We start from the raw sequence: 26108 nt of genomic DNA, 5'->3' as shown, positions 1-26108 counted from the left end.
TAGACAAGTTTAACTGTTTTTCATGAATAATTAAATTGGAATCTTGAAAACAAAACATTTTAGCATGGGTTTTGAGATCCTCTAGCCCTTAACAATCATCAAACATCTCAAAAAAAATCCTAAGAACCTCAAGAACACTTCATGAATTTTGGAGAGGATTTTGATCAAACCCTAAGGATTAATTTAGCTATGCATAATGGAATCTAATCTAAGCATTAAAATTAATCAAAAACAGTAAAGGAAACAAGATTAAAATGAACTAAAAACAACTATATTAAAATCATAAAATTCGGATTACAAAAAATAAAATAAAACCTAAGCTAGAACATGAAGAACAAAGAAGAAAAAGAAAGGAGACAAGCTCTCTGGAACTAAACCCAGAAAACATGCATTAAAGGAAATGAAAAACACTAGAATTTAAGTGATACACCTGAGCAAATCCGAAATTCCCAAAAAATGCATGTCTAAACCTAAATCCCTAATCTCATATATATAGAGAATTAGATTTACAAAAAACCATCAAGAATTAATTATAGCCAAGTATTCAGAGCTGGTCGGCGTCCATTTCTGTCCACAAAATCCAACTTATGATTTGAATTGCATAAAAAATTCAAAAGATCTTGAAATATCTGATCTTCTGGAAGACGAAAAATTCGATCGATCGATCTAATTTTATTTCGATCAATCTAATTGCCTTAGCCAATTCTTCAGCTCCCATAAACAATCTCGAACTCTGAAAATGACTAAAATACCCTTGATGTATTTCCAAGTCTAATTCAAGTGTTTTGAATTTGATTTCAATTAAGACCTGAAAATAAGACAAAATATAAAAACTACAACAACACGTTATATATACAACAAGAAATAGGTCTAACAAATGCAAATTAAGGGGTCTTGAATCGAATAATTCAAAACTTATCAGGGTGCCTTCGGGAACACGGATACAGGTAGTGCATGGCTGTCGTCAGCTCGTGCCGTCAGGTGTTGGGTTAAGTTCCGCAACGAGCGCAACCCTCGTATTTAGTTGCCACTGTTTAGTTGAACAAGGGGAGAAGAAAGTAGTTGGTTTCCTGGATCAATCTATTTTTTGGCTTTCCATATGAGGAGTCCGAAGGAGCATATGAATTAGACAAAGAGAAGTTCGGCTTTGGATAAGAGAGCATAGGCTTTCCTTCTGTGGTCTGGTAGAGACCAAAGGAAACAAAATGCTTTTCTTAGAGATTCTTTCAAATAGAAATAGGGAACGAAGTAACTAGAAAAATTGTTATAATCCCCCTCTTCTATAGGGATCATCTAGAAAGCGGGTTGTTTTGAATGCATTCAAATAGAAAAGCTGTCATAGATGTTATGGGCAAAAAAAAAAAAAATTAAAACTTTTTTATTTCGTTACGGTCAACAAATGTGATATGAGGTTTGAAAGTTGTTTTTTTTTATTAAGTAATTAAAGAAGGAGATGGATTTCAAAAAAAAAAAAAAAAATAGAGGAGGATATGAATTTTTATAAAGTTATGATACGTTTATAACTTCTATACAATTTTTGTACAACTCCAACAATTTTTTTTTTTTCAAATAAAACATTAGATATATTACATGTAGGACTCACATGAATAAATGATAGAAAACAAATCCAATAGTTATTTTGACAAAAAAGTTATTAAAATTGTATAGGAATTATATAAAACTTATAAACGTATCATATCTCATTTTTATAATAAATGATAATTAATGTTTAAATTCATTTGATAAGAGTAATAAATGGGATTAGGATCTTTTCCATTTCGTGAAATCAAGATAAACTATTTTATAATCAATATTTCGTTTTGTCGTATTTAACAATATACATAATGCTACATTATTTGTGACTCTAATTAAACTTAACAATAAAATAATTTTTCTAGTTTCATTTGAAATAATGAAGATGATCTTATTCTAATATATGTTCTTTTTGAAATTTCAATTGAAGTTTAACTACCCTTTTTCATAAATCAATAATACCATGCATGTTTCTCTTCTATTTTGAAAATGACTCTTGGTCTGCAGTTTTATCTCAACCTTTTCTATTTTCTTCTTTGATTTGATTTCCTGTAATTTAAATTCTAATCACCAAGAACAAGAAGGATAAAATAGATTTTTTATTTTATTTTATGTTGTTATTATTATTATTATTATTATTTTTTTTTTGGGTGAAGACAAGAGAGTTTAATTTTCATCACTGTTCAAAACAACAAGGCCGAAGATCCAGTTTTGTTGAGTCCAATACTGTTTATGCAACTTGCTGGAGTCAGCTATTATAGCCCAATTTGCACTTGCCCCCATTATATGGTCAAGTACTATGAATCCAAAAGGGCCAAGAATCAGGTGCAATGAGATTGTTCATTGCAATGCAATGTCAATTATATGTGAGAAGTTACCTTTGATCGGGCAAGAGCTCAAGTAGTCCTAGCCTACATGTTCAGACGTTTTGAGCATCTATCCAAACGGGCCGGGTAAGATTTGAATACCCTCTCACATGATGTTGCCCATGGCACCATGCAATAAACAACTTCACTGCACAAGATTTCGATCCAAATTTAGAGCTTATTACCCCGTATGATCTATAGGCAAGTTGCCACCATTTGATTGGTGGGTAATTACAAGATTATACTTTATTTTATACAGATATTAAATCCCAAACACTACGTGTCAGTTGAGGCGATCCCAAAAAAACAAAATTAGAGGGTATACACAAGATATTTGGGTAAAAAAAAATGTATAGATAGCATCTTCCTTTTATAGAGTACTTCACTAATTATACCTAAAAGCTTATAATATTGTCAGAAAGAAAAAGAACAATATAGAGCATTTTTCTTGATAAAGCAACACTAGCTATTATCCTAACCCTCTAACCATATAAATAATGTTGTCTCTGTTAAATCATCAGTTGTTTTAAAAGTTTAAGTTGACAAAAAATGATGAATTTAGTTATTTAATTAATATTATAATACTCTCATTCACACGAGGACTCAAACCCCTCCTAAATAAAGTGAGGTCAAACACACTGAATATTAAATTAAAATAGAAGGTAAATTACGTACGGAGACAAGATTCAAAATTATAACCATCGATGTGATATTATGTTAAATCAATTGTTATCACAAAAGAATAGCATATAGATAATTATGAATTTAATTATTTAAATAATATTATATACGTTTCAAACTCATAAGATTTTCAATTAGTTAACATGGTAAGTGTTATGTAGATTGTCATGTTAGTTTGTAAGGAACTTATAGTTAAAGTTGAAGTACCCCTAAACATTCGCATCAAAATAACAAAAGGCAATCAAGTTATTTTACATTATGACCTTATAAGGTAGTTTTATTTTATTTTGTAATCATTTATTAAAAAGACTAGGCATTAAGTGTGCTAAAGATGCTTCTCTTGCAACACACTTGGAGTCTTCATGTGGCTTCGCATAGTAGGACATAACCTTTACTAGGACGGCTCATGATTGAAAAGTTGATGTATTTGCCTCTTTCTTCAAGGTGTTGTCTTTAATTAGAGTGAGATGGGAAGGTGAAGAAAGCAACAGGGAGTCCGTGAACCATCTTCTTCTCTATTGTGAGGTTGTTGGTGCCTTATGCGATGTCTTTTTTAGTCAATTTGGATTGTCTTGAGTTATGCCTAGACGAGTAGTTGACTTATATGCATATTGGTGGATTGTCGGGAGTGCTATTCAGTGGAATATAGTGCCTTCACGTCTCTTGTAGTGTTTATGGGGAAAAAATGATAGAAGTTATGAGGAACATGAGAGGATTTTGGAGAAACTTAAGTTGTTATTTTTTTTGAATACTTTGTATATTTGGACAACAGCTTTTGTTTATCCCTTCGTGATTGGTTATCACGATTTCTTTGCTCTACATATTTTATTCTTATAGTTAGGTGTTTTCTGATATATACTTCATGTTCACATGTGGGCTTCTTTTGTTTTTAATAATATCTCAGTAAAATAAAAAAATAAAAATAAAAACACAACTATGTAGGAATCTTCTTGCATCATTGGGCAAACATTTTTATTTTTGTTTTTACTTCTTTCAAAAAATTTAACGTCAATTTAAAATAAGCTATTACCAAACAACTTATTTTTTTTTTCACAGAAAATTCAAATCTTATTCCACTTTTATATCACATCAAATACTTCTTATTTCTATTCAAAAAAAAAAAAAAAAAAATCACCACAAAATTCTTTAACGAACACCCTTTATTTATTGATGGGCCTTTTTATTGCTACTTTTTAGGCCCTTATGGGGGACTTCTTAACACTTTTTTCAGGGAACTTCATTTTCTTGGGGGCCTTAAGCTACCACCTCAATGGCAAAGCCATCTAGCCGGCCCAGGTAATCACAATCAATTACAGTTTCTTGATATTCTTCTGACTCCTCTTTATCTTTATCTTCGACGAGCTGGAGATCATCTTCTAGTTCGAGCTCCTCGTTGTCCTCGCAAACACCGTGACAACATTTGCCGTCAAGGGTTAGGAGATTTAAGATAAGCCGACCATTTTCCGTACGTGCTTCAAAGTACCCATGATGCTTCACTCTCTCGACTTGAAGGATGAGCTTTCCATGAGCATAATGTCTGGTCAAAACGTAAGGCATGCGAGCCGTCAAATTCCCATAGGCAAGCGGAGGTATTGGGGGCGGGTAATCCCTTGTCATTGCACACCTTCGATCGATCATCAGCTTGTCATCATGTTGACGAGTGTAATCAGGCTGATCAGCTGTCTTCTCCAAGTCTTTTATCTCATCTTCGCTACAGCTCAAATCGCCCTTTGTCGAAGATGATTCAGAATATTCCCGTTGCACAAGTCCACGAATGGATGAAACAATGGATCTAGCCTTACCAAGAATGCCTGCGGCGCCCAAGAACTCCATGCGAACCTTAACTCCTTAAGAGTTTAGCTAGCCCTAGCTATATATTTTTGGTAAGATCGAGTACTGTAAAAGAGACTGTAGGGTGAAGCTTGGAACAGTTTTGGCCCCTTTAAAATTCTCCAACCAACAACCTGCGAGGTAAAGTAGAAACAGATTAGATCTATCTGGCTGAAACTGAAATTTTGATACACAAAGGTTTGTTTTTACATTCATCACCGCTCATCTAAGTGATTGATTTTATTTTTTTTTGGTACTTTTCTGTAAACATGCATGGCTACGTACTCCAGATAATTATTCTGCTTAACAAAACCATTATAGATAGACCTAATAACATTCATTCAAAAAAAAGAGAGTTAAACAGAGCCATGATTACGATCTAGATAATATTCTAATGAAATGATTGAATTACAAATTACAAAGCATATGTAATGTTTATTTTTTTTTTGGATGAATAAAAAGTAAAACGAATGATGCAACAAGAAGACTTCACATGCATGAGGTCATCCATACTTACACCACTCTCGTTTAAACATGCTTAGCTGCAGAATTCTGATGAAATTTATTGCATTAGTGTTAGTATGATCGCACCCAAGCATATGTAACGTCGATGAGAAGCAAGAACACACTGAGGATTAATTCTAGCTTTTGGTTGTCAATAGGGAATTTAACCCCGCCCCAAATAACCCCTCTTCCAATGTCATTCTTGCATGAACTATATAATTATATACTCTGTCAAATGCACTAAAATGGACTGATCATTTTGGAAATGGGGTGCAAAGAGAGCGAAAAACAGCCAAGAAAAGGAAAAAGACATTTAGAAAAAAAGAGAACAAGAACCACACCACATAGAGAAAAGGAATTACGGAGGAAATGACATTGGCAATTCATAGAGAGAAATAAAGAAGAGAGACATGCATCTAACTCCATGACTGCGCATTGTATGTTGCATTTTCTCTCCCATTTAGAAGAGATAGCTTAGGGTTATAAGGGTCGCGTTACCTTAGTCACTGTACTTTTGATGAACTTAGACGACCAAACACTTCTTAAGGCTATAAGGTCGATCGTTTCAATTGTTATGAAAACGTCAACTATATTCGGACTTGGTTCTCATGCAAAAGAAAACATTCTTAATTCATGCAACCGGCATGCAGCTAATATTGTTGCGCATAAAAATCAGTCTCCGTTGCCTGTTGCTGTTGGATTGAAGAAGAACCTTTTATAGAACAGAGTAGATGTGCGCAGAGGATCATACATTGAACCATATCAACTGATTTTGTTTGCAGGTTCCCTATTCTGGCATCCATGTTCAAATTCAATGTCAAGTCTGTTCCTTCACTGACCACCTAATGGGACACATATTAATCAACCTTCTTATTATTTAATCCCATGTTCTTTTATGTTCAGTGTTGTCATATTCTTTTCATCTAGACATATTTTTCTAAAACAAACATGTTATTAATTAGGGTTAAATACCTTTTGTCTATTGTGGTTTAACACTTTTATTTTTTACTCCCTCAGTTTTCTTTTTTTCATAAGTGGTACATGTGTTATGGAAAAATACGAAGATGGTACATTCGTCCAAAACTGAGGGATTTCCACGTCAGAGACATGTGGCACCATTAAAAGTGCGACATGTGACTGCCATTTTTATTATTATTATTATTATTATTAATTATTTTAAGATTTTTTTTTTTAAAAAAAAAAAAATTAGGAACCACCCCTATTTTGGCCAAGAGGGTGGCTTTGGCCTAAGGGTGGTTCGGCCACCCTCAATTAAGGGCCAAAACTTTTTTTTTTTTTTTTTTTTTTTTTTCACTTTGGCCCTCGAGAGTGGCTGAACCATCCCCAGGACAAATGAGGGTGGCCCAAGCCAAATGTGGTGGTTTCAGCCACCCCAAAACTGTCCTGAGTCACCATTAATTTTTTTTTTAAAAAAAAAGAAAACTCAAAATAAAAAAAATATAGGGCAGCTACATGTCACACTTTTAATGGTGCTACATATCGCTGACGTGGAAATCTATCAGTTTTGGATGAAAGTTTCATCTCCGTCTTTTTCCATAGCACAAATATCACTTATGAAAAAAAAGAAAAACTGAAAGAAAAAAAAAAAAAAAAAAGTTTTAAACCACATGAGGTGTAAGATATTTAATCCTTTTAAATATTATCTGGGTGTTAAGGTAATTAGAGCATGAACATGAATCAAACATCCATGAATGGAGTGTCCACCGTGGATAAGGATCCTAGGGCCTCTAGAATTTTTAAATTCTAAAATTACCAAAATCTAACCTGTTCTTTGTATTGAAAGGTTTGAAAATGCTACTTATTAAAAATGTGGCATGTAACTAACGTAGTAAAAAAGAATTTTCTTCGCAAACTGATTTTTCTTTTTTCCTTTTTGACTTTTGCATAAATACTTCTTTTCAGAAAATTAAAAGATAATTTTTTATTGAAAGCTTTCTTCAACATATTAATAAAGGGCAATAACTTAATAAAAGTATACTAAATTCTCATTTATTACATGCCAATTTTTAAATAGATAGCATTTATCTAAATTTAATTACGGTGATGGTTATCCGAAAGAGTAATGATTCACTACCACCTAAATATACAACTTTTCACCACCTTGTTTATGTGGCAAGGTGGTCCCCCGGCCACTTTAATTTATTTTTAAAAAATAAAAAAAAATTCAAAAAGTAGTGGGGGACCACCTTGCCACATAGGCAAGGTGGTGAAAAATTGTATATTTAGGTGGCATTGAATCATTATTCTATCCGAAATTTCAAAGAGAAACTTTTATTTATATAAATTTGAAAATGACAGTCAGAGCTGTCACCTGAACATTGGTAGACGTACCCGTCAGCCGTCAGCCGTCACCGGTCAGGGGTCAGGCTCTCTGAAGGTTGAATTACGTAAAGCTGCATGAGAAGCGGTAGGGAGAGGCAGGGCAGCCCAATCATGAGTTCTGACAGTGATAGCTGTACTACATGATGATGATTACTACATCACCAGAGAACGACAAAAACCAATAGGGTACCTCGGAAATTGCCACCCCACTGCCTGGCGGTCTGGATTTTTTGACGAGTGTGACACCAAACTCTCTCAACTAAAACTATCTGATGGTATATATTACAAAAAAATAAAAAATAAAAAAATTATCTAATAAAAAAATTACTTTAAATAATATTTGTGATATTATCTGTTCAAACAAACATAAAAAAAATTACTTTAAATAATGAGTTTTTCTTAAAAAAAAAATTAAAATTGGAGGGTACGTACTTTCTTTTTAGTTTAAAAGGCCAACTGATAGAAGATTAAAAAAGAAGAAAAAAAAAAGAGAGAGAAGATATTTGTTATTTTTTTTTTTTGGTTAAAAAACAAAAATATCCTACAAAGTACAAACAAATATCTAAAAATTGAGCAATTCTATAAGTCTTTCATGTGTCATTTTTGTGTCCCTCTAAAAATGAAGTGACTTTTAAAACTACAATTTGATCAAAATTCAATAGTGACCAATTACAAGACCAATGGTAATTTTAAAAGCCACCTCATTTTTTAAATGACACAAAAGGCCAAGACTTCTAGCATTACTCCTAAAAATGGCATGTCTTTTATCACATGTTTATATAAGACATATCATTCTTATAAGTAATTTTGGAAGTCCCTCATGTGTCACTATTGTGTCCCTAAAAAAATGAAGTAGTTTTTAAAATCATCACTTGATCAATAGTTAATAGTGATCAGTCACATGCTCAATGATGATTTTAAAAGTTACCTCATTTTTTGAGAAATACAAGAGTTATACAAGAGAGACTTATAACATTATTTAATTCTTACAAATTACTTTGTAGGAAATTTATGTCCAACCAACAATGCGTTATCAAACAAATCTAATATGTCCCACTATAAGTTTGGGCTAATAATTTTTTTTATTATAATTTAATTTTAAAAAAATTAATAATTATATATATATATTACAATTTAATCCTTTCTACATTATTATATTAACAATTCATCTCACTCGATTCATAAAATTCAAAAGTTTTTCAAATATCATATGATTACTTAAAAAAAAGAGAGAGAGAGAGAGAGAATAATATAAGTTTACACAAAATAAAAGCAAAGGATTAAGTTATAATGTCCAGGGACGTATGTAAGCATCAACTAACAACGACCACTGTTAACTACAGTAAAATTTGAAGCAATATGATCTCATCAAATTGAAATTAATGAAACCAACTCAATCTTGCAAAGTTGCAAGTGTGCATGAGAATTGTACCTACATATATAATTATTTAAATATGTATATTTATAAGAAAGAAAGAAAGAGAAATGTCAGACAATCAAAATAAATTTATTGCCCTTGCTATGACCAAAGTAATTGCAGATTTTAGGGATATTTTAATAAAAGTAAGTAGACAATTACTAAGGAAGTAGTTATTATATAGGATAAGCTATATAAAAAGAAACTAATCAATTACTTTTGCCATGGCTTGATTGGCTTCTCCCACTAATTATTTTTCTTGGGAAGTATTTTGCCACATTTTTTATAGCATCACTCACCCAAAAAACAATTGCATATCAATCTCATATTGCTAGTTGGTGGAGATCGAAACGTTGTCATTGAGGTGTTTCAAAGAGAGTTAGTGTTAGCTGCTCGCTTTGGTTGGAGATGGAGAAAACAATATGGACTTCTCTTGGGTTTGCTTTGGTGCTTAGTTCTTTTATTGGATTAATTCTAGAAGTTAATCTTGTGTCTTTCTTGTGTCCCTTCAAGAATGATGTGACTTTTAAAATTACTACTTGATTAAAATTTAATAGTGATCAATTACAAGCTTAATAGTGATTTAAAAAACTATATTATTTTTTGAGGGACACAACAAGAGTGACAAAAAAATGACTTCTAGCACTATTCCTTTTATTGGCCTACGTGAGCGGACTTCTCATTCCCTGGTGAGGATCCAGCAGACCAAACCAAAGCGGAATGAAAATATTTTCTACAATTCTTTCCTAAGATGTTTCATCGAAAATATTCTTGAAATTTCATTATAAATAAAAATATTTAGAGTTTTTTCAAACGATGGTATGAAATCTGAGACATTTTTGGACAAAAATTAATCTCCCATCTTGAGAAAAGAAGAATATTAGATAGACTAAATTTGTTATTTTTTCTCAATTCCTCAATATGATTTATTTAGTTCCTTATTTGATTTGGATATTAATAACACTTGACCGATTAATATTATGATACTAAAGAAATCTTATTTGATTTAGATTTATAATATGTTTCAATTTACACTTATATATCATATAAGCATTATAGGAGATTCATTCTCTTGTGATTGTACTATTATATATTATATAAAAAAGATAAAATATAATAGGATAAATGATGTACGATACATAGGATATTTTAGATATTTTCATTTTTTTGGCTTTCTTTCAATTTTAAAGAAATATTTATTATTAGTACTTATCTATGTTTTCAACTTTTACAATTGACAATTTCGTTTCTCAAAATTAAACATATTAAACAAACATCGATATTTAACTTAGAGAAACACTTGTCAAGTACTGTTTAAGCTGAGACTTGTTGCAATTTTAAGTTATTCCCTTAAAACCCTTCTGCTTTATAAAGTTTATTATAACCTTTGCTGTTTGTCTGGTATGGAGTGATTGCATTTGACAATGGTGATTGGCGATGCAATCGAAGGGACTCTGAGATATTTTTGAGCATGGACAGCGATCGAGAGGGAGCTCCCAAAGTCTAGTGTCAGAATGGACCAAATGGACCGATCAGAAAAGAAGATTTCTTAATTGTCATCGATCAGAATGAACACAAATACCCTAATATTGTTCGAAATAATAGAGCTTGATCTCTCCCCCGGCCCGGATGAAAGTATATAGCCAATTAAGAGAAATCTAATCGAATGGGTATATGCATGACATGAACCCTAGCTCTCATCTATTATCGTGTACGTATTCCAAAGGAGATGAGGCTTTGACTCGATCTTGTTGCAAATTGCAAAGATCGACTTCTCTATCACCATCACGAATGGACAAGTGAGAGGACTACTACTAGCTAGTCTGGAAGATTCCAAAGGCTTTTCAACTTTTTGGGGGTATGAAATATGAATAATATCTAAGAGGAGGGTCACATGTTGCGATAAATTATCACTTTTCTTAAAATTAAAATCATATCTAGGGGTGTAAGGTGAGCTCGGCTACTTGTCAGCTCGGCTCGATTCGGTTCTGTTAAACTCGATTCGGTCTCGGCTTGAATAATAAATGAGCCGTTCGTGAACACAATAATATATTCGAATATTAAACGAGACATACTCGTATAAACTCGGCTCGATTCGGATAGACTCGGATAAGCTTGTATAAACTCGTATAACTTCATTTTTACAATTTTTTCTCAGTATTATTTTAATTTTGTAATAAGAACATCTTAAGTAAAATGAATCATCATCCAAATATGATAGATATAGCTTGAATTATTGTTGTGAGTTTAATTTTATAGATTTGTGTGTACATAAGTGTGTTTGTGAGTATGTGTGGTTATATGTGTTTGTGTGCACACATGTAATTTGTTTATGTGCATAATAAATTTATATACATACATATAAACTCGAGATTATATTATTTAAGATTCAAGTTAATTTATTTAATGAACTCAGATGATAAAATTTTAATAAGACTTGATTAATTAATGATTAATATGGATTTATGAAAATATAAACAATCATGGTATTTACTTTATATAAGAAATGAATAAGTTAATTGAACAGCTCGTGATAAGATCGAGCTCAACTCGTATTCGAAATAAAATTAAACGAGCCAAGCTTGAACAGAATATTTCGTTCGATGATAAATTCGAATTCGACTCGTGTTCGAAATAAAATTAAATGAGCCGAGCTTGAACATTCAATACTCGATTCGACTCGGCTCGAATACAGCCCTAATCATATCTCAAAAATAATAAATTTCAAGATTTAATCATCATTTTAAGAGCTCAGTACATGCATCCATATACTCTTCATTGGCCCCTTATTTGTTTGATTGCGTAATTAGCCATTCATAATAAGGGTGCGTTTGGAATTTCGATTTCATAGATAATAAGTGCAATTTTAAACTAAATCGCAAAACATAAATCGTTTGCGAACTGCGTTTTTAAAAGTTACGATTTGAAAATGCAAAAAATCTGCTTTTTCAAATCGCAGGTAAGATGGTACTTTTTTGAAAATGTAGAATTTTAAAGGCTAATTTGTAATTTTAAATGCTAAACTGCGATTTTGCCAAACGCTTAACTGCGTTTTTAAAAATCACTTTTTTTCAAATCGCACATTTTAAAATCGTAATTTTAAATCGCACTTTTTGAAATCGCAAACCCAAACAGACCATAAGATAAAGGAAAGCCAGACCCCCTATGAGTTTGGAGCTGGCCCTTTGAATGAGAGGGGAGGGTATAGCAGGATTAGTGCAACATACTACACCTCCAAAACCACATTAATTTTACTAGAATGACAATTTTTATAGTTTTCACACATCCACTGGATACCCCCTCATACCACCTCAATTTTACTAGATTTACGTAATAGCTTCCACCCACATTCCATTAGATTAATGTAATAGTCCTCATTAGCCCTTGCTAGGAAAAAAAAATCAAAGAATTTATAAATTCGACAACATCTGATGTAGGTTAGGTTTAGATTCAAGAACTGATAAATATGGCTACATCTGAAGTAGGATGGGTCGACATTCCACTAGATTAATGTAGCAGTCCTTATGAATTTTGCTAGGAAATAAAATTCCAGAACGGATAGATACAGCCATATTAAAGTAGAATGATGAATGTAGTATGGAGCATTAATGCTCCCTTAATTGTCGTTTTTCAATTAATTGAAAAGAAACTCCAATTAATCAAATAATGAATCATATGCGCGCAGGACCTAGTCATTCCCCTCTTTAACATCCCTAAAATAGCACAAAACAACGGCCTAGAAGAACCTTTTGATTAATTAATGAAGATTGACAACGGGCAACAAAAAGCAAAAAAGAGCATCGAAGCTCGATCTACTCGTACGTACAAAAATGGCAGCCTCTCATCTGCGTAACATTAAACTGCAGATTTGTGCTAACTAATGAATCGTCCTGATTGCCGGCACTGGCACCCCAAATAAACACGACGACCCTGAAGCCACATTGTTGTACTTTAAGCACTTTCCCGCCCCATTACCACCAATTCCAGCACTCCCATTCGCCGGCGGCGCTGAATCTTCAACCACACTTATCCGATCCTTACGTACGATGATTTCACTCTCAACCTGATCACCACCGTCAACGTCATCACTTTCCATATAATCATCGGCTTCTTCATTTTCCTCTTTGTCGGACTCGTCCTCGTCAGCAGAAGAGGAAGGAGGCCAAACGCTGTCGTCGAGGGGCACAAGCTGCAATGTGAGACGCCCATTGGCCCTGTGCGCCCGGAAGTACTCGTGGTGCCTCACCCGCTCCTCCGTGAGGATCAACCGTCCGTCGCTTGTGTAGTGCCTCTTCAGCACCCACGGCATCCGACAAGGCAGATTCTCGGTACGTGCCAGCAAAGGTATCGGTGGCGGAAACTCTTTCTTCTTTATCATCGCAAGCCGTTGATCTCGCTTGCCACGACACTTGCTGTAGGCCCCAGATTCGGCCGCCTTTGATGCATGCACTTCTTCTTCGTCCTCGATATCAAGGCAGCTCTCCATGCCAATGTAGTCGCCCATCACAGAGGATGATGTGGAGGACAACATGTCAAAGGGATTATTGTTGTTAGTACAAGGTAATTGGAGTTTTAAGGTATGGGGGGATGCTTCTGGGGACTGCATATATATATATTTATAAGGGAGATCGAGTACATGGGAGGGGAAAGAGTGTGTTGGCAGACTGGCTGGCTGGTTGTAAATATGGTGTTTCGGCTTTCAAATCAATGGAAGAAAGAGAGAGAGAGATAGCTAGATAGAGTGCGTTTTCGAGAAGGGGTGGCATTGAAGATAGGGAAAGAGGGGATCAGAGACAGCTAATATCTGTGACGTCAAGATTGGGTTTTTACGTGGCCCCAGAATCTGAATTTATTCTCTGATTATCCTGCAAAATTCAACAAAAAAAATAGAAAAATTAAAACGTAAAATAAAAAATCATGAATTTGAAAAGGGTTTATGAAATTAATTTAATGGTAGAAGCTCAAATAAGGTAACCCAGCAAATCGACTTAGATAAAAGACATTCCAATACAAGCTAGCATCGCTTAAAACGTAGAAAGACAACCTGTGAGGAGCTCTAATATAAGGCAGTGTGAGTTTTGTTTTTTAATTTTATAGGAACATTAGCGTTTTGATTAGCCATACACGTGGGATGATATATGGCACCACGTGTTGGTAATATTTCATGCATTTTACCCTCTACAGTTCCAAACTGTCGCCCATCTGGCGGGCCCACATGATTGAATCTTGTTCTCTCAGTCATCATACACATAATCATTGAAATGCTACTGTTCCAAAAAAAAAAAAAATCATTGAAATGCTAAAGCTGCAACCTAATATACCAAGTATTTCATTATATGCAATTTACATATAAATGTAAATAGTGTCATTTTCCTCCCATTTCATACACATATTAATTACAAATTTATCATTAAAAAAGTGAAATTCATATTTCTATAGATTCAATAATGAATTTGCACATTTCTTTTATTAAGATTAGTAAAAAAAGTACAAGAAAAAAAAACCAAACATTTTTCATTTACATATGATGCAATATTTGTGGTATTGCATCATGCACAATATTATTTTTTTAAAAAAGGAAGGTAGACATATTCCCTCAAATTATTAACTAATTGATAATTAATGTCCCTATAAAACTTTTATTAGGGATAATATCCTCCCAAACTATTAAAAAAATTGACAATATTCCCAAGGTTAGCAAAAAGAAAAAAAAAATTAACCATAAATTTTTTTCAATCAGACAAAAATAATCCATAAATTAAAATAAAATAAAAAAAAGGAGAAAAACAAAACAAAAAAATTAGGGGTAGCTCAGCAACCCCAAAATGGCTAGGGAGTGGTTTGGCCACCCCCTTTCGGCTATATCTGGGGCTAGTTCAGCCAACCCCGGCCTTCAATCTATTTTTTTTTATTTTTTTGGTGGCCATTTAGGGTTGGCCTAAGGGGGTGGCCAAACCACCCCCGGCCATATCTGGGGCTAGTTCACCCACCCCCCATTTGGCCAAAGGGAGTGGCTTCATTTGGCTAAGCCACTCGATTTTTTTTCCTTTTTTTATTTATTTATTATTCTTAGTTTTAGTTTTTTATTTTAGATTTTTATTTTATTTTATTAAGGATGCTTTTGTCATTGTGAGACATTGTCAATTGGGTGGTAATTTGAAGGGGTATCTAGACTTTTTTCCCTTTTTATTTTTATGGCCATTCATCTTAAATAAAGAGGTTCAAATCGCAATAATAATAATAATAAAAAAGAGTAATTCTATTTAGTAAATTGATACACGACTATCAACAACTTGTGAAAATCAACCATTAGATTATTAAAAAAAAAATGATTTTCCCTATTGTCATGTAGTCCAAAGTACACTTATTAAAAATGTGGCTGGGAATGAGTAGCCGAATCACCCAAAGTAGGTGATTCGCCACTAGAACGGATGGTTCGAGGCGGCCAATCACCTCCTTGCCTTTAATTTGGCCATCTTGGTTAGCTAAAAATAACTTTTGAGTGGCTTGGGGTGGCCAAATCTAGAGGCAACAGAGCTACCCTAAGCTTTCGAGAGTAGTTTAATCACTTCCTTTGATCGAATCTGTGAGTGATCAAACTACTGTTAAAGTATATTAGGAGTTCAAGAATCCAAACTAAAGTTGAAGACTGTGACTTAATTACAGTTGAAGACGAAAACTTTGATATAGCTACAATTAAAATCTATCACCTAGTCACAGTTGAAAATTATTAACTAATTGTAGTTAAAGTCTATTTGTATTATCGGATTCTCTATAAATAGGAGTATACTATATTATGAAGGGATAATAGCACTATTGGTCATTGAGATTGACCTAAATTACGAATCACTTCCTGTAGTATAAAAAGTTAATAGAGGGTTCTTATAGTAAACTATAATTACAAATTACTCTCTGAACCCGCTTTCCATCCACCAAGTTAACAGAGTCCGTTAGTTTGTCACGTCATACCCAATAAAAAATCGATATATGTCTATTACTGTTAAAAAATATAAATAAATATAACTTAAAAATTATTTAAAAAAAAAAAAAAATTGAAAATAGTGAATGGGTGGCTGTCGGTTGGGTAGCCATCCCAGACGGATCTAGGGGTGGCGCGGGGCCACTAGGAGTGAGCAAAAATCTGCCCACCCGCCTCGCTCCACCCCTAAAAACAAGAGTTTTAGTGTTTTTTAACAAACCCGTGTCGGCAAGGCGCGACGCGGGTTTAAGTAATTTTTTTTCTTGGATCCCCGGCCAGTCCCACGTGAAGGGAAAAAATTAGAACAAAAACCCTACCTCTTTATACTTCACCCCAGCACCGCATCCCTTCTTCTTCTCTTCATTTTTCTCCAGTTCTCCCTTCTTCTTCTCTTCAAACTCTGTGTGTGTTCTGGGAATATAGGCCTAAAGCCATCTCGTCTAGCATTTATGATGCCATCAAGTTCATCTGGAAAGTGTACTTGCTAATGAACCCGCAGTACTTGTTAACAGGGGCCAACATATTGTCGAAGTTAAGCCCCAGGTATGTTTGCTTCCTGCCATTTTTCTTGGTCTTCTGCACATTTATCTGAAGTGGAATTTCTCATGAAGTATTGTTAGATCTTTTGTATAAGGATTACCAAAGGTCCAGAGTGACCACAACTTCTTCCACAGGACCCGCCTCGCCCCATCAAACCCGCAACCCCGCCTCGCGCCCGCACGTAAGAACACCCGCACAGCACGGTTATACCTTTAAAACTGCTGTTTATGGGTCCAAAAGATGCAACCTACAAGGGTGCGGGGTAGGGCCAGGCCAAAAAGGGGAAGCCCTCACCCCATGCTCACCCCTAGTGGCTATCCCCATCGGTTGGGGGTGGCTGTTGGTTACTAATTTTTAATAACCGTCCCGCTTATACACGCCTACATAATTCTGTGCCATCAACCATAACTAGGTCATAGTCTTCAACGGTATCTAGCTAGGTCACTGTTAGTTAGGTCACATTATTCAACTGCAGCTAAGATTTTTAAACTCATGATATACTCTAACAATTACTATCCATTACCTTAGAAACCATTTTTGAGAGTCGGTGGTTCGCCCCCCAATAACCATCCCAAAATTTTTTCTTATAAAATTTGTTTTTTCTTTCACAGTTTTAAAAAAATAAATAAAAGAAAAAGTATTACACCACCGAATCTTAATCTGATTATATCACAAGCGAGTATGACACCGCATCATAATAAATATTTGCTGAAAATACAAATACCGTAATCACAAAACGAGACGTTTCCTTGAATTTTTTATTTCTTATTTATAGAATAACAAATAAACAGAAAAATACAAAGGGAAGCGTATACGCTTCCAAAACGCTTGGCAGTAAATAGGGCGGGCGGATCGATCTGGCATGCAAGCCTGGAAACCAGTAATATAAAACCATTCAAATCTTTTTTTCTTTTTGTTTGTTTCCCTTTTCGACAAGTCAAACAATTCATGACTCTACAAAAAAACTAAAATAATAATAAAAAATAAAAAATAAAAAAATCTCTTTCAATCTCTGCATGTAAAAAAAAGAAAAGGGAAAAAAGAAAGCACTGCATGTTAATTACAGTAATAATTCAAAGTTACTATAAAATAGTGATCAGAACCGGATTTTCCGAAACTAACAAGGCCAGAACTCTAGGAGTTTTATGAATCTTAATAACTCTAATACCACTAAATAACCTAAAGATAGGGATTAGGGATCATCCTGATCTCTAAGTTGTTCGTTTCAAGTAAAATGGAGCTAGCTAGAGATTTTTTATTTTTTATTTTGGTGTATTTAACTGTGAATACATTACATGAATCCATCGAAAACATTGATCATTCGAAACTATCACGAATGTCGAACCCAGAAAGCAAATACATAAAAAAAAAAAAAAAGAACAATAACAGCACAGAAAACACGTTTAGTTTAACAAAGAAGCGTGAAAAAGAATGCGGGTAGACTTACCCGGATGGGGATGATCTTTTTGTTCTCGATCTGGTGAAGTTACCGTTGAGAGAGCGTGGAGATCGAGGATGATAGGAAGGCGGCGACAAAGAATGTGAGAGCGAGATTCTATTCTATTCCATATGCTTTTGAGAGAGAGAGAGAGAGAGAGATTCTATTCTATTCCATATGCCTGAGAGAGAGAGGGAGAGAGAGAGAGAGAGATTCTATTCTATTCCATATGCCTGAGAGAGAGAGAGAGAGAGAGAGAGAGAGAGAGAAAATGTAGTCGTTTCCAAACTTTGTCGTCTCTCGCGTGATATGAATGTGTTATTATAGCAGCAAGTGATGGCGGAGTTTTAGGGATTAGAGTGAATAACAGAGTGGGAAACGGCGCTTTTCGCCGATCAGGGCTATTTATGGTATTGGACTTCCAAGGATTATATTTTTTCTTTTTTCTTTCTTTTTTTTTTTAAATATATATATATATAAAATCTGGAGCAATTCGATACATGCATTTTCAATCGGATTTGGATTAGTTTATCGGAGTATATCAGAATTGGGATCTTAATTCTTTAGGTTTTTTAAGATAATTTTGGAGGTTTTAAATTAAATAATTTAATATTTTGTCCATACAGGCTTTATGGTCTGTGAAGTATAACAAATTTTAAAAGATTAAGGATACAACCATTTCAAAATGTGATAAATTTTGTAAAATCCAAATCTTTTGTTTTTAAATTAACGATCGATTAGGATTTTAATATATAATTCAAACGCACGTACATAGAATTATTTCCTAAAAATAAAAATATTTTATTTCTAAAAAATGTCTGCAATCGAGTAAAATTAACAAATGGATCAAATCAAATGAAAAAAAAAAAATCAATAATTAAATTGATTCTAGAACTACGATAACTAATATAATAATATATTAAAATGACACGTTTGAACGGCAAAAGCTGTTCTAATCAATATGCAACGAAAAAAATATCAACAAATTGATTCTAGAACTACGATGATTAATTAATATAATATCAAAATTACACGTTGAACAGCTGTTCTAATCAATATGCAACGGGTGCTATGTTTTTGATTAATTCCTATCAATTAGCCCTTTTTTTTTTCTTTTTTCTTTTTTCTTTTTCCTTTTTTTTATAGATATTTCTATCAATTAGCTACACAACAACAAATAGGCATTTTGAATTTTTTATTTTATTTTATTTTATTTTAAGGTGAATTAGGTTATTAATTAACACCCATTGTTTGGATAAGGGTGTCAATAAAGATCCAAATAATTGTAACCCACTTGTACGAATAATTCTCGTAGCTACAGTTTTATCGCACCATTATGGTAATGTCAATTTACTTTTTAAATTTTTATTTTTATTATTTTTTAATCAGAGTAGTTCTAATCGTGGATTTGCATTGTCATGTTAATTAGGATAGAAAGATAATGATGAGATAAAAATGTGGTTTTTAGAATTAATTATCTTATATATACTATTTAGTACACTATAAATCACATTTTTATCTTATAATTATTTTACATGCTAATTCACAGTGGTAATCAACACTTGGATTAGGCTTTGTTTTGAAATAATAATAAATAAATAAAAATCTATAATTGATTGATATTGCCACATCAACATAGGGAGATAATAATAAAATAAAAATATGGTTTATAATATAATCCTATAATATTGTTGCTGAAAATGAAAGTGTACTAAAGGAAAGAATAAAAATGAAAATGACTTTAGTCTGTTTTTAATTAGGATTTGAAATCGAGAGGCGTCATACCTGTCGCCGCAAACGTGGAAAGCTGAAAAATGAAAAAAATAAATAAATAAATAAATATATATATATATATATATATTCAAAAAAAATTAAGACAAGTATCTCATATCATCGCAATAAGCCTTTTTTTCAAGCAACACAACAGCTGGTTTCAATGGCTCATTTTATAGATAAAAGGAAAAATTGTATTATTAGTGTTGGTCTAAATTACAAATCGTTTTCTCTAATATCAAAATTAATTCAGAGATCTTTATGGTTGGCTTAATATACAAATCGCTCCCTGAAGTTAAATTTTATTAAAACTTTTGACAAATCCCGTTAAACTCCAATAAAATCGAGACATGTGTCGACCATAATAAAAAAAAATATAAATCTATTAAAAATACAAATAGACAAGGGATGGCGACGGTCAATCCCAGGGGCTGGGGGTGGCTTGAAGGCCACCCCTAGAGGCTGCTTTCAAGCCACCCTCAAAGGCATTTAGTAGTGACGGGCAGCTATCCCGAGAGGCTGCCTTCGGCCCAACCAGAAATCACCACTTTTCTATCTTTTTTTTTTTTAAAAAAAAAAAAAAGAAAAAAAAAAGAAAAAGAAAAATTAAACTCTTATTTATTTATATTTTTAATATATCTATATTTTGTTATTATGATCAACACATGTCACCATATTATTGGTACTGACATGACACCTAATAGAATCTATCGAAATTTTAATGAAATTCGACTCCAAGAAGAAATTTGTAAATTAAGCGAATTACAAAAATCTCTAAATTAATTTTGATACCAGAAAGAGTAATTTGTAATTTAAATCAACCACAAAACCCGACGGTACAATTGTTCCTAGATAGAAACGCTAAATTTCTCAAAATTTCCTTCAAAAATTTACTATTCAAATGTGTAGTTTATTATTTTAAAAAATATGTCACCATCTCATAGGATTGTAACATACCATTTAGAGATTAATTTTGAGAGGTAGCAATGCCTCAGTTTTTTAGCGCATTTCTATATTTTATTAGGTCTTACTATATGTTTGTAGTAGAGAATTTGTTGAGATTCCATTCATGATATTTATAAAATTAAATTCGTATAGCCAATCTTAGGGCCGGACATGGATTACATCTGGCTGCGACCAAGGCCCATAACCTAAGCACACAGAGGAAAGAAACTCAAGTTCTTCGACATATGTTGGACTTGGGCCTCTGTAACAATCAAACTAAAGGCCAACATATGTCGACATTCAAAAACCCACACTTGATTTATCTGCTGCGCAAAAAGAAGTGAATTTTTTCACGTTTTAAAACTGCTTTTTTTTTTAAAAACCTACTCTCGAATGACAAAACACTTTCTGCACTTCTGTTTAAAAATGCAAATTTGGCCTGCAAAATCACGGGACCAAACACACTCTAAGAATCATTTTCATTAAACATGCATCACACCTAGTTCAAGAAACAACTTCGGGCAAGTAAAAAAAAATCAGGGTCTCCACAAGCTCCTTAACATAAAACTACTTCTGCTAATGGAAGGTTGCAGCGTTGTATTCTAGTAACAGCAGAAATTGGGAAACCCTACCGGAGGTCTTAAAAGACAGTTATACTGGTTTAAGGAATTGAGGGCATTATAACCATTAACCAAAAAGCATCTCTCAATGATCACCAGGGAGTGACTTGATAATATCTGAATCACCTGAGGAACGTAACAAAAGGGAAACAGAGTAAACCAAATCTGTCGACACAGGGATTATACAGTCATACAAGGAGAATATATTTTTGAGGTACCTGGATCAACAATGCTAAGGCAGGACACACGAAAATACTTTCCACATGCTGTCCCCAGATCAACATTGTCTGGAAGCACAAAAAAGCCACAATGGAAAAAATGCAAAAATATTAAAAGATCAAGTACCATAAACCATATCAATCTAGTTATAAAGAGACTTATCAACTTATACAATGAATGAAACTCAACCAGTACAGATCTAGTTCATGCCTTGTAAGTGACAATAATCTATCATGTTAACATTCAGCTCAACTATAAACTATATAAAGGAACAAAGGAAAATTCATGCAAAACATGCTCGAGAATCTGAGATGAAGCAATATTTGGGTGTTTTATTTTCCTGTACTTTCCAAGAACAAAAGCAAGCTCAAATCTTCTAGAACAAATACACCAATTGAATAAGAAAAGCATTTCAAATAATGAGGGAGTCTGCATGACAGAAACTCAAGACACCCGGATCTATCAACAATGCCAACCTGATGTCATCCTAATACACTTGCACATCTTATGGCAGAAAAGGGCATCGTTGTACACCACAGTAGGACAACTAATCATTAAATGCCAATATGTAAGACACCATTTTCCACGTTTAACATGTTTTGTCAAAGGAAAACATGTTATTGAAACCCTGATTCCCCTCAATAAAGGCCAGGTCTCACATGCATTGTGCAGTGCATACAATTAATTGCTGAAGACAATGGTTCACTAGGTCGACGCCTACCTAAAGACCTGAAGAATTGTTCCCAATCAATAGAGATCTTGAACCAGGATAATTTACTTGAGCAATGTCAGGATATTTTTTAGGTCCAAATAAACAAGAAGCTATCAAGATTTGGCTGATTTTTGAGTTAAACAAAGTCTATTACAAAGCTTCTAAATAAGTCTCTATTTTGTAAAGCTTACAAAATAACAGACCTACCCAATAAGTATAAACTTCTAAGATCAGTAGCTAGTCTGCGCGACATTCTCAAAGTTTTCCATATTCTCCCATCATATGCATATGACGATGATCCACCCCATTTTTAAGTTTTCCAAGCAATCTCAAACCTATTTTAGTTTTCCAAGGGAGTGCTTGGCAAATCACAAAACCAGTCCAACTGTGAATAATATGACGACATTTTTTTGTGTGTTTGTCAAATAATTGTAAAATATAGAACTGCTTTTGTCATTCTTGTATCCAAAATTAGTGTACATGTGTTTTAAAAAAAAATAAAAAACACTGTTATGAATGGTTTAAACAAATTGCAGATAAACCAAAACTAGTTAAAAACTGGACTAGTTTTCATTTAAGGACCGGATCAGAAAAAAAAAAAAGCTGCACCAATTCTACTGTTCGACAAGCATCTCCCCTCGAAAAGAAACACAATCAAACTAATTAACAGATAAGAAAGTTATGTCCACTACGCTGCTTTTGGGGAAACTATAGATTCAAACATAGAACAATAATTTCACATGTTTAAGCTAACATACAGAAAAGACCCACAAAACGCACAAACAGAAATGCGAAACGAAAGAGGCTCAACGACTAAAAAACGAAAGGAGCTGATGCCGATGGCATAGTCACGTAGTTTGATTAGGGAACCACTTACTTCCGTTATAATGGTGAACTCCAATCTTGGCAAGCATTGCGTAGTACTCAATCTCGGACTTGCGCAGTGGGGGGCAATTGTTGGAGATTATTATCAGCTTCCCTGCATTTCACCGACCAACAAAAATCAGTCACCTATATTCAAAATACTGTCTAAAAAAAGCTTAAAAAAGAAAAATACTACAAAATCGAAAGAACAAAAAACATATCAACAACATTTTACACAATAAAAGAAGAACCTTTTGAGCTGCGGAGAGATCGGAGGACGGTCTTGAAACCTAGAGTGAACTTGCCGCTCTTCATGACAAGGGCGAGCCTGTTGTTTATGCTCTCGTGGGTCTTCTTCTGCGCGTATGGTATTCAATATTTGGTTAATACCCTTAAGCCAATCAAAACAAAAGTAGTAGATTTTCGGATAGAGATAGAGATCGAGAGGTACCGTCTTCTTCGCCGCAACCATTTTCGCTGCTGGTGCTCAAACGCGATGAATAATGGAGTGGCGTCGGTGAAGAAAGAAGACGCAGTTCTGTCTGCGGCGATTGTTGATATAGGGTTTATGGAATGTCTGAGAAATGTTTATGCACGGGTAAAGGCCCATGAGGCTTTTTCGTAGGGTGGCCCAGAGCAAAGGATAGTTTGTAGAAAATTTTATACAACTCACATATAAGTGTGATATGTGTCATTTAAAAATGTGAGAAGCGTATGTTTTTTTTACTAATACTATTAAAAAAGCATATAAGAAACACATATTATTAAAACAATAAGCGTTTATCACATACTAAGGGACACATGTGAATCTTATATGTGGGTTATAAGAAATTTCTGTCCGGTCAAATAAATGGGTAATGTGACCAATCCTAAATTCTCATAAACAAGGCGAAATTAATTTAGTTAGCATTCCAATGTCACTTGTTTCACTTCGATACGATACTGGAGCTAGAATTTATGGTCAAAGCGCTGAGACGTGTTTAATCTAGAATTGGCAAATCGATTTTTTAACTCAACTGAATGAAATTTTAATTTGTTCATTCTCTTGATTGATTTGGCTTAGCCACATCTTGTAGATCTTCTGATTTGAGTTAAATTCAACCCACTTAAATTTTTAAGTTCATCATCGTGTCTTCGAACAAAAAAATTTGCCTACTTAACTAGTAAACGAGCATACACCTATTCAACCCCATTTTTAGGTATTGTTTGGAGTTTGATTTATATTTTAAAATTCAAATCGCGTTCATCTAATGCCAACTCTTGCAATTGTTTCAAGTGCCAAGGATTTGGTCATATAGCCTCCGATTGTCCCAACTTCAAAATTATGACTGTTGTTGATGAAGAGGTGAGTGAAAAGAGTGGCCAAGATAATTTAATTGAGGAGCCATTAGAAGACGAGGAAGAAGAAGTCACTTATGCCGATATTGAAGAATCTCTTGTCGTTTGACGAAGTTTGAGCTTAGCCCACGAAAAAGTAAAAACATGATGAGTGGCTCCACGTTAACATTTTCACATGAGATCAATGGTGGGCCAGAATTTTGGTTTAGAGGAGTTAATATTAAAATGTTAAATAATATAATTAACGAAATAAATAAATAATTCAACAAAATTAATTAGTTTTTAAAATATATATTGTAACTTACAATTTATTTTGTCACGCCTAGTGTTAATTTATTCAATTGTCCTCGATGAATTTAAATCGTTACATGATTTATTCATTGTTAATAATCTTGAGTATATAATTCTCTATGCACGCAACTAGACAATCATTCATCTACTAATCTCTTATTCGGTTACGTAAATGATTTTTAATAATATTCATTGCTGAAAATGGTCTTTAAGCAATAGTTAATGTTGCAGCTGGCATAATCAATGATAATATCACCAATCAATACACAATATAATTTTTCATATCTACCATATTCTCAGCAAGTTTTCCGTTCCCTTTGAAGGTAGTGAATTATTTAGTATAACACATTGAATGATATATGTTTCAAGTTTGTTATCCAATGTAAAGATTTAAACTACTAAAAAATTATTAAGATAACATTGAACAATACAAAGGAACATAAAAAAAAAAAAAAAAATCATGGTACCAAGCATTTTGATGGTTTTTATTTGAATAATAAAAAAAAAAAATTATTAATGTGATATAAAAAGTAAAAAATGTTAAAATATTTTCAGTTGATTATTAAAAAAAAATGAAAATAAAGTAGGGGCGATGGTGTTGGTTACCAAACACTCCCATTAAAAAAAAAAAAAAAAAAACACCCATTACTCACGATCACGAGTTTAAAATAAGGGAAATGATACAAAAACATCAAATACACACCTACTCTCTCACATGGGCTGGAGCCCATGTGGTGTGGGTCTTAACCCATATGAGAGGGTGAGTGTGAATTGGCTTTCTTTTTTTTTAAAAAAAAAACATAAATACAAAACAAAAACAAGATAGCATGTGCTACCATATATTATTGAAAACGCCTGAAGGCGAATACAATAATAGAGGTACAAGACCTCTCTAAACAACCTTAAGTCAGAAACCAAGTATGGCTTGACGCAGGTGTCTAAACACAATATACAAATATTACAAAGACACCAATTAGAGTCACTCTATACAATTAGGCCCATACTAGAGACGATTAGAGGGCTGATCTAGTCTATCACATACAACAAATAAGCCCATGAAACATTTATGCATTACAGGTAGACTCATTGTGAGCAACAGTAGACACAGGAGAATATACAAAGTAAAAAGAGTAATGCTACATATCATCCATTTGTCCCCCCAAAATTGATGTGGCTCTTAAAATCACCATTGGATTTATGATACATCATTATAGG

The 26108-nt window shown here is 33.4% G+C and overlaps 3 protein-coding genes across 3 annotated transcripts; all 3 read right to left on the bottom strand.

Annotated features, from left to right (window-relative positions):
• Positions 1 to 4334: 4334 nt before the first annotated feature.
• On the bottom strand, positions 4335 to 4913 carry LOC133860905 (uncharacterized). The gene has a single exon (XM_062296569.1). It carries the CDS (start codon positions 4911 to 4913, stop codon positions 4335 to 4337), a length of 579 nt encoding a protein of 192 aa, XP_062152553.1.
• A 7948-nt stretch (positions 4914 to 12861) lies between these two features.
• LOC133863259 (uncharacterized) lies at positions 12862 to 13665 on the bottom strand. The gene has a single exon (XM_062299219.1). It carries the CDS (start codon positions 13658 to 13660, stop codon positions 13052 to 13054), a length of 609 nt encoding a protein of 202 aa, XP_062155203.1. The 5' UTR covers positions 13661 to 13665; the 3' UTR covers positions 12862 to 13051.
• Positions 13666 to 21301: 7636 nt separating this feature from the next.
• LOC133868277 (large ribosomal subunit protein eL30) lies at positions 21302 to 23854 on the bottom strand. The gene is made up of 5 exons (XM_062305125.1): positions 23716 to 23854; positions 23516 to 23621; positions 23278 to 23379; positions 21688 to 21756; positions 21302 to 21595 (listed from the first exon to the last, which is right to left on the bottom strand). The coding sequence occupies exons 1-5, from the start codon at positions 23734 to 23736 to the stop codon at positions 21555 to 21557; spliced, it is 339 nt and encodes a 112-aa protein (XP_062161109.1). The 5' UTR covers positions 23737 to 23854; the 3' UTR covers positions 21302 to 21554.
• Positions 23855 to 26108: the final 2254 nt, after the last annotated feature.

Source organism: Alnus glutinosa, chromosome 1 (genome assembly GCF_958979055.1).
Source record: "Alnus glutinosa chromosome 1, dhAlnGlut1.1, whole genome shotgun sequence".
Lineage (NCBI taxonomy): Eukaryota > Viridiplantae > Streptophyta > Magnoliopsida > Fagales > Betulaceae > Alnus > Alnus glutinosa.
This window is presented reverse-complemented; position numbering and strand designations above follow the sequence as displayed.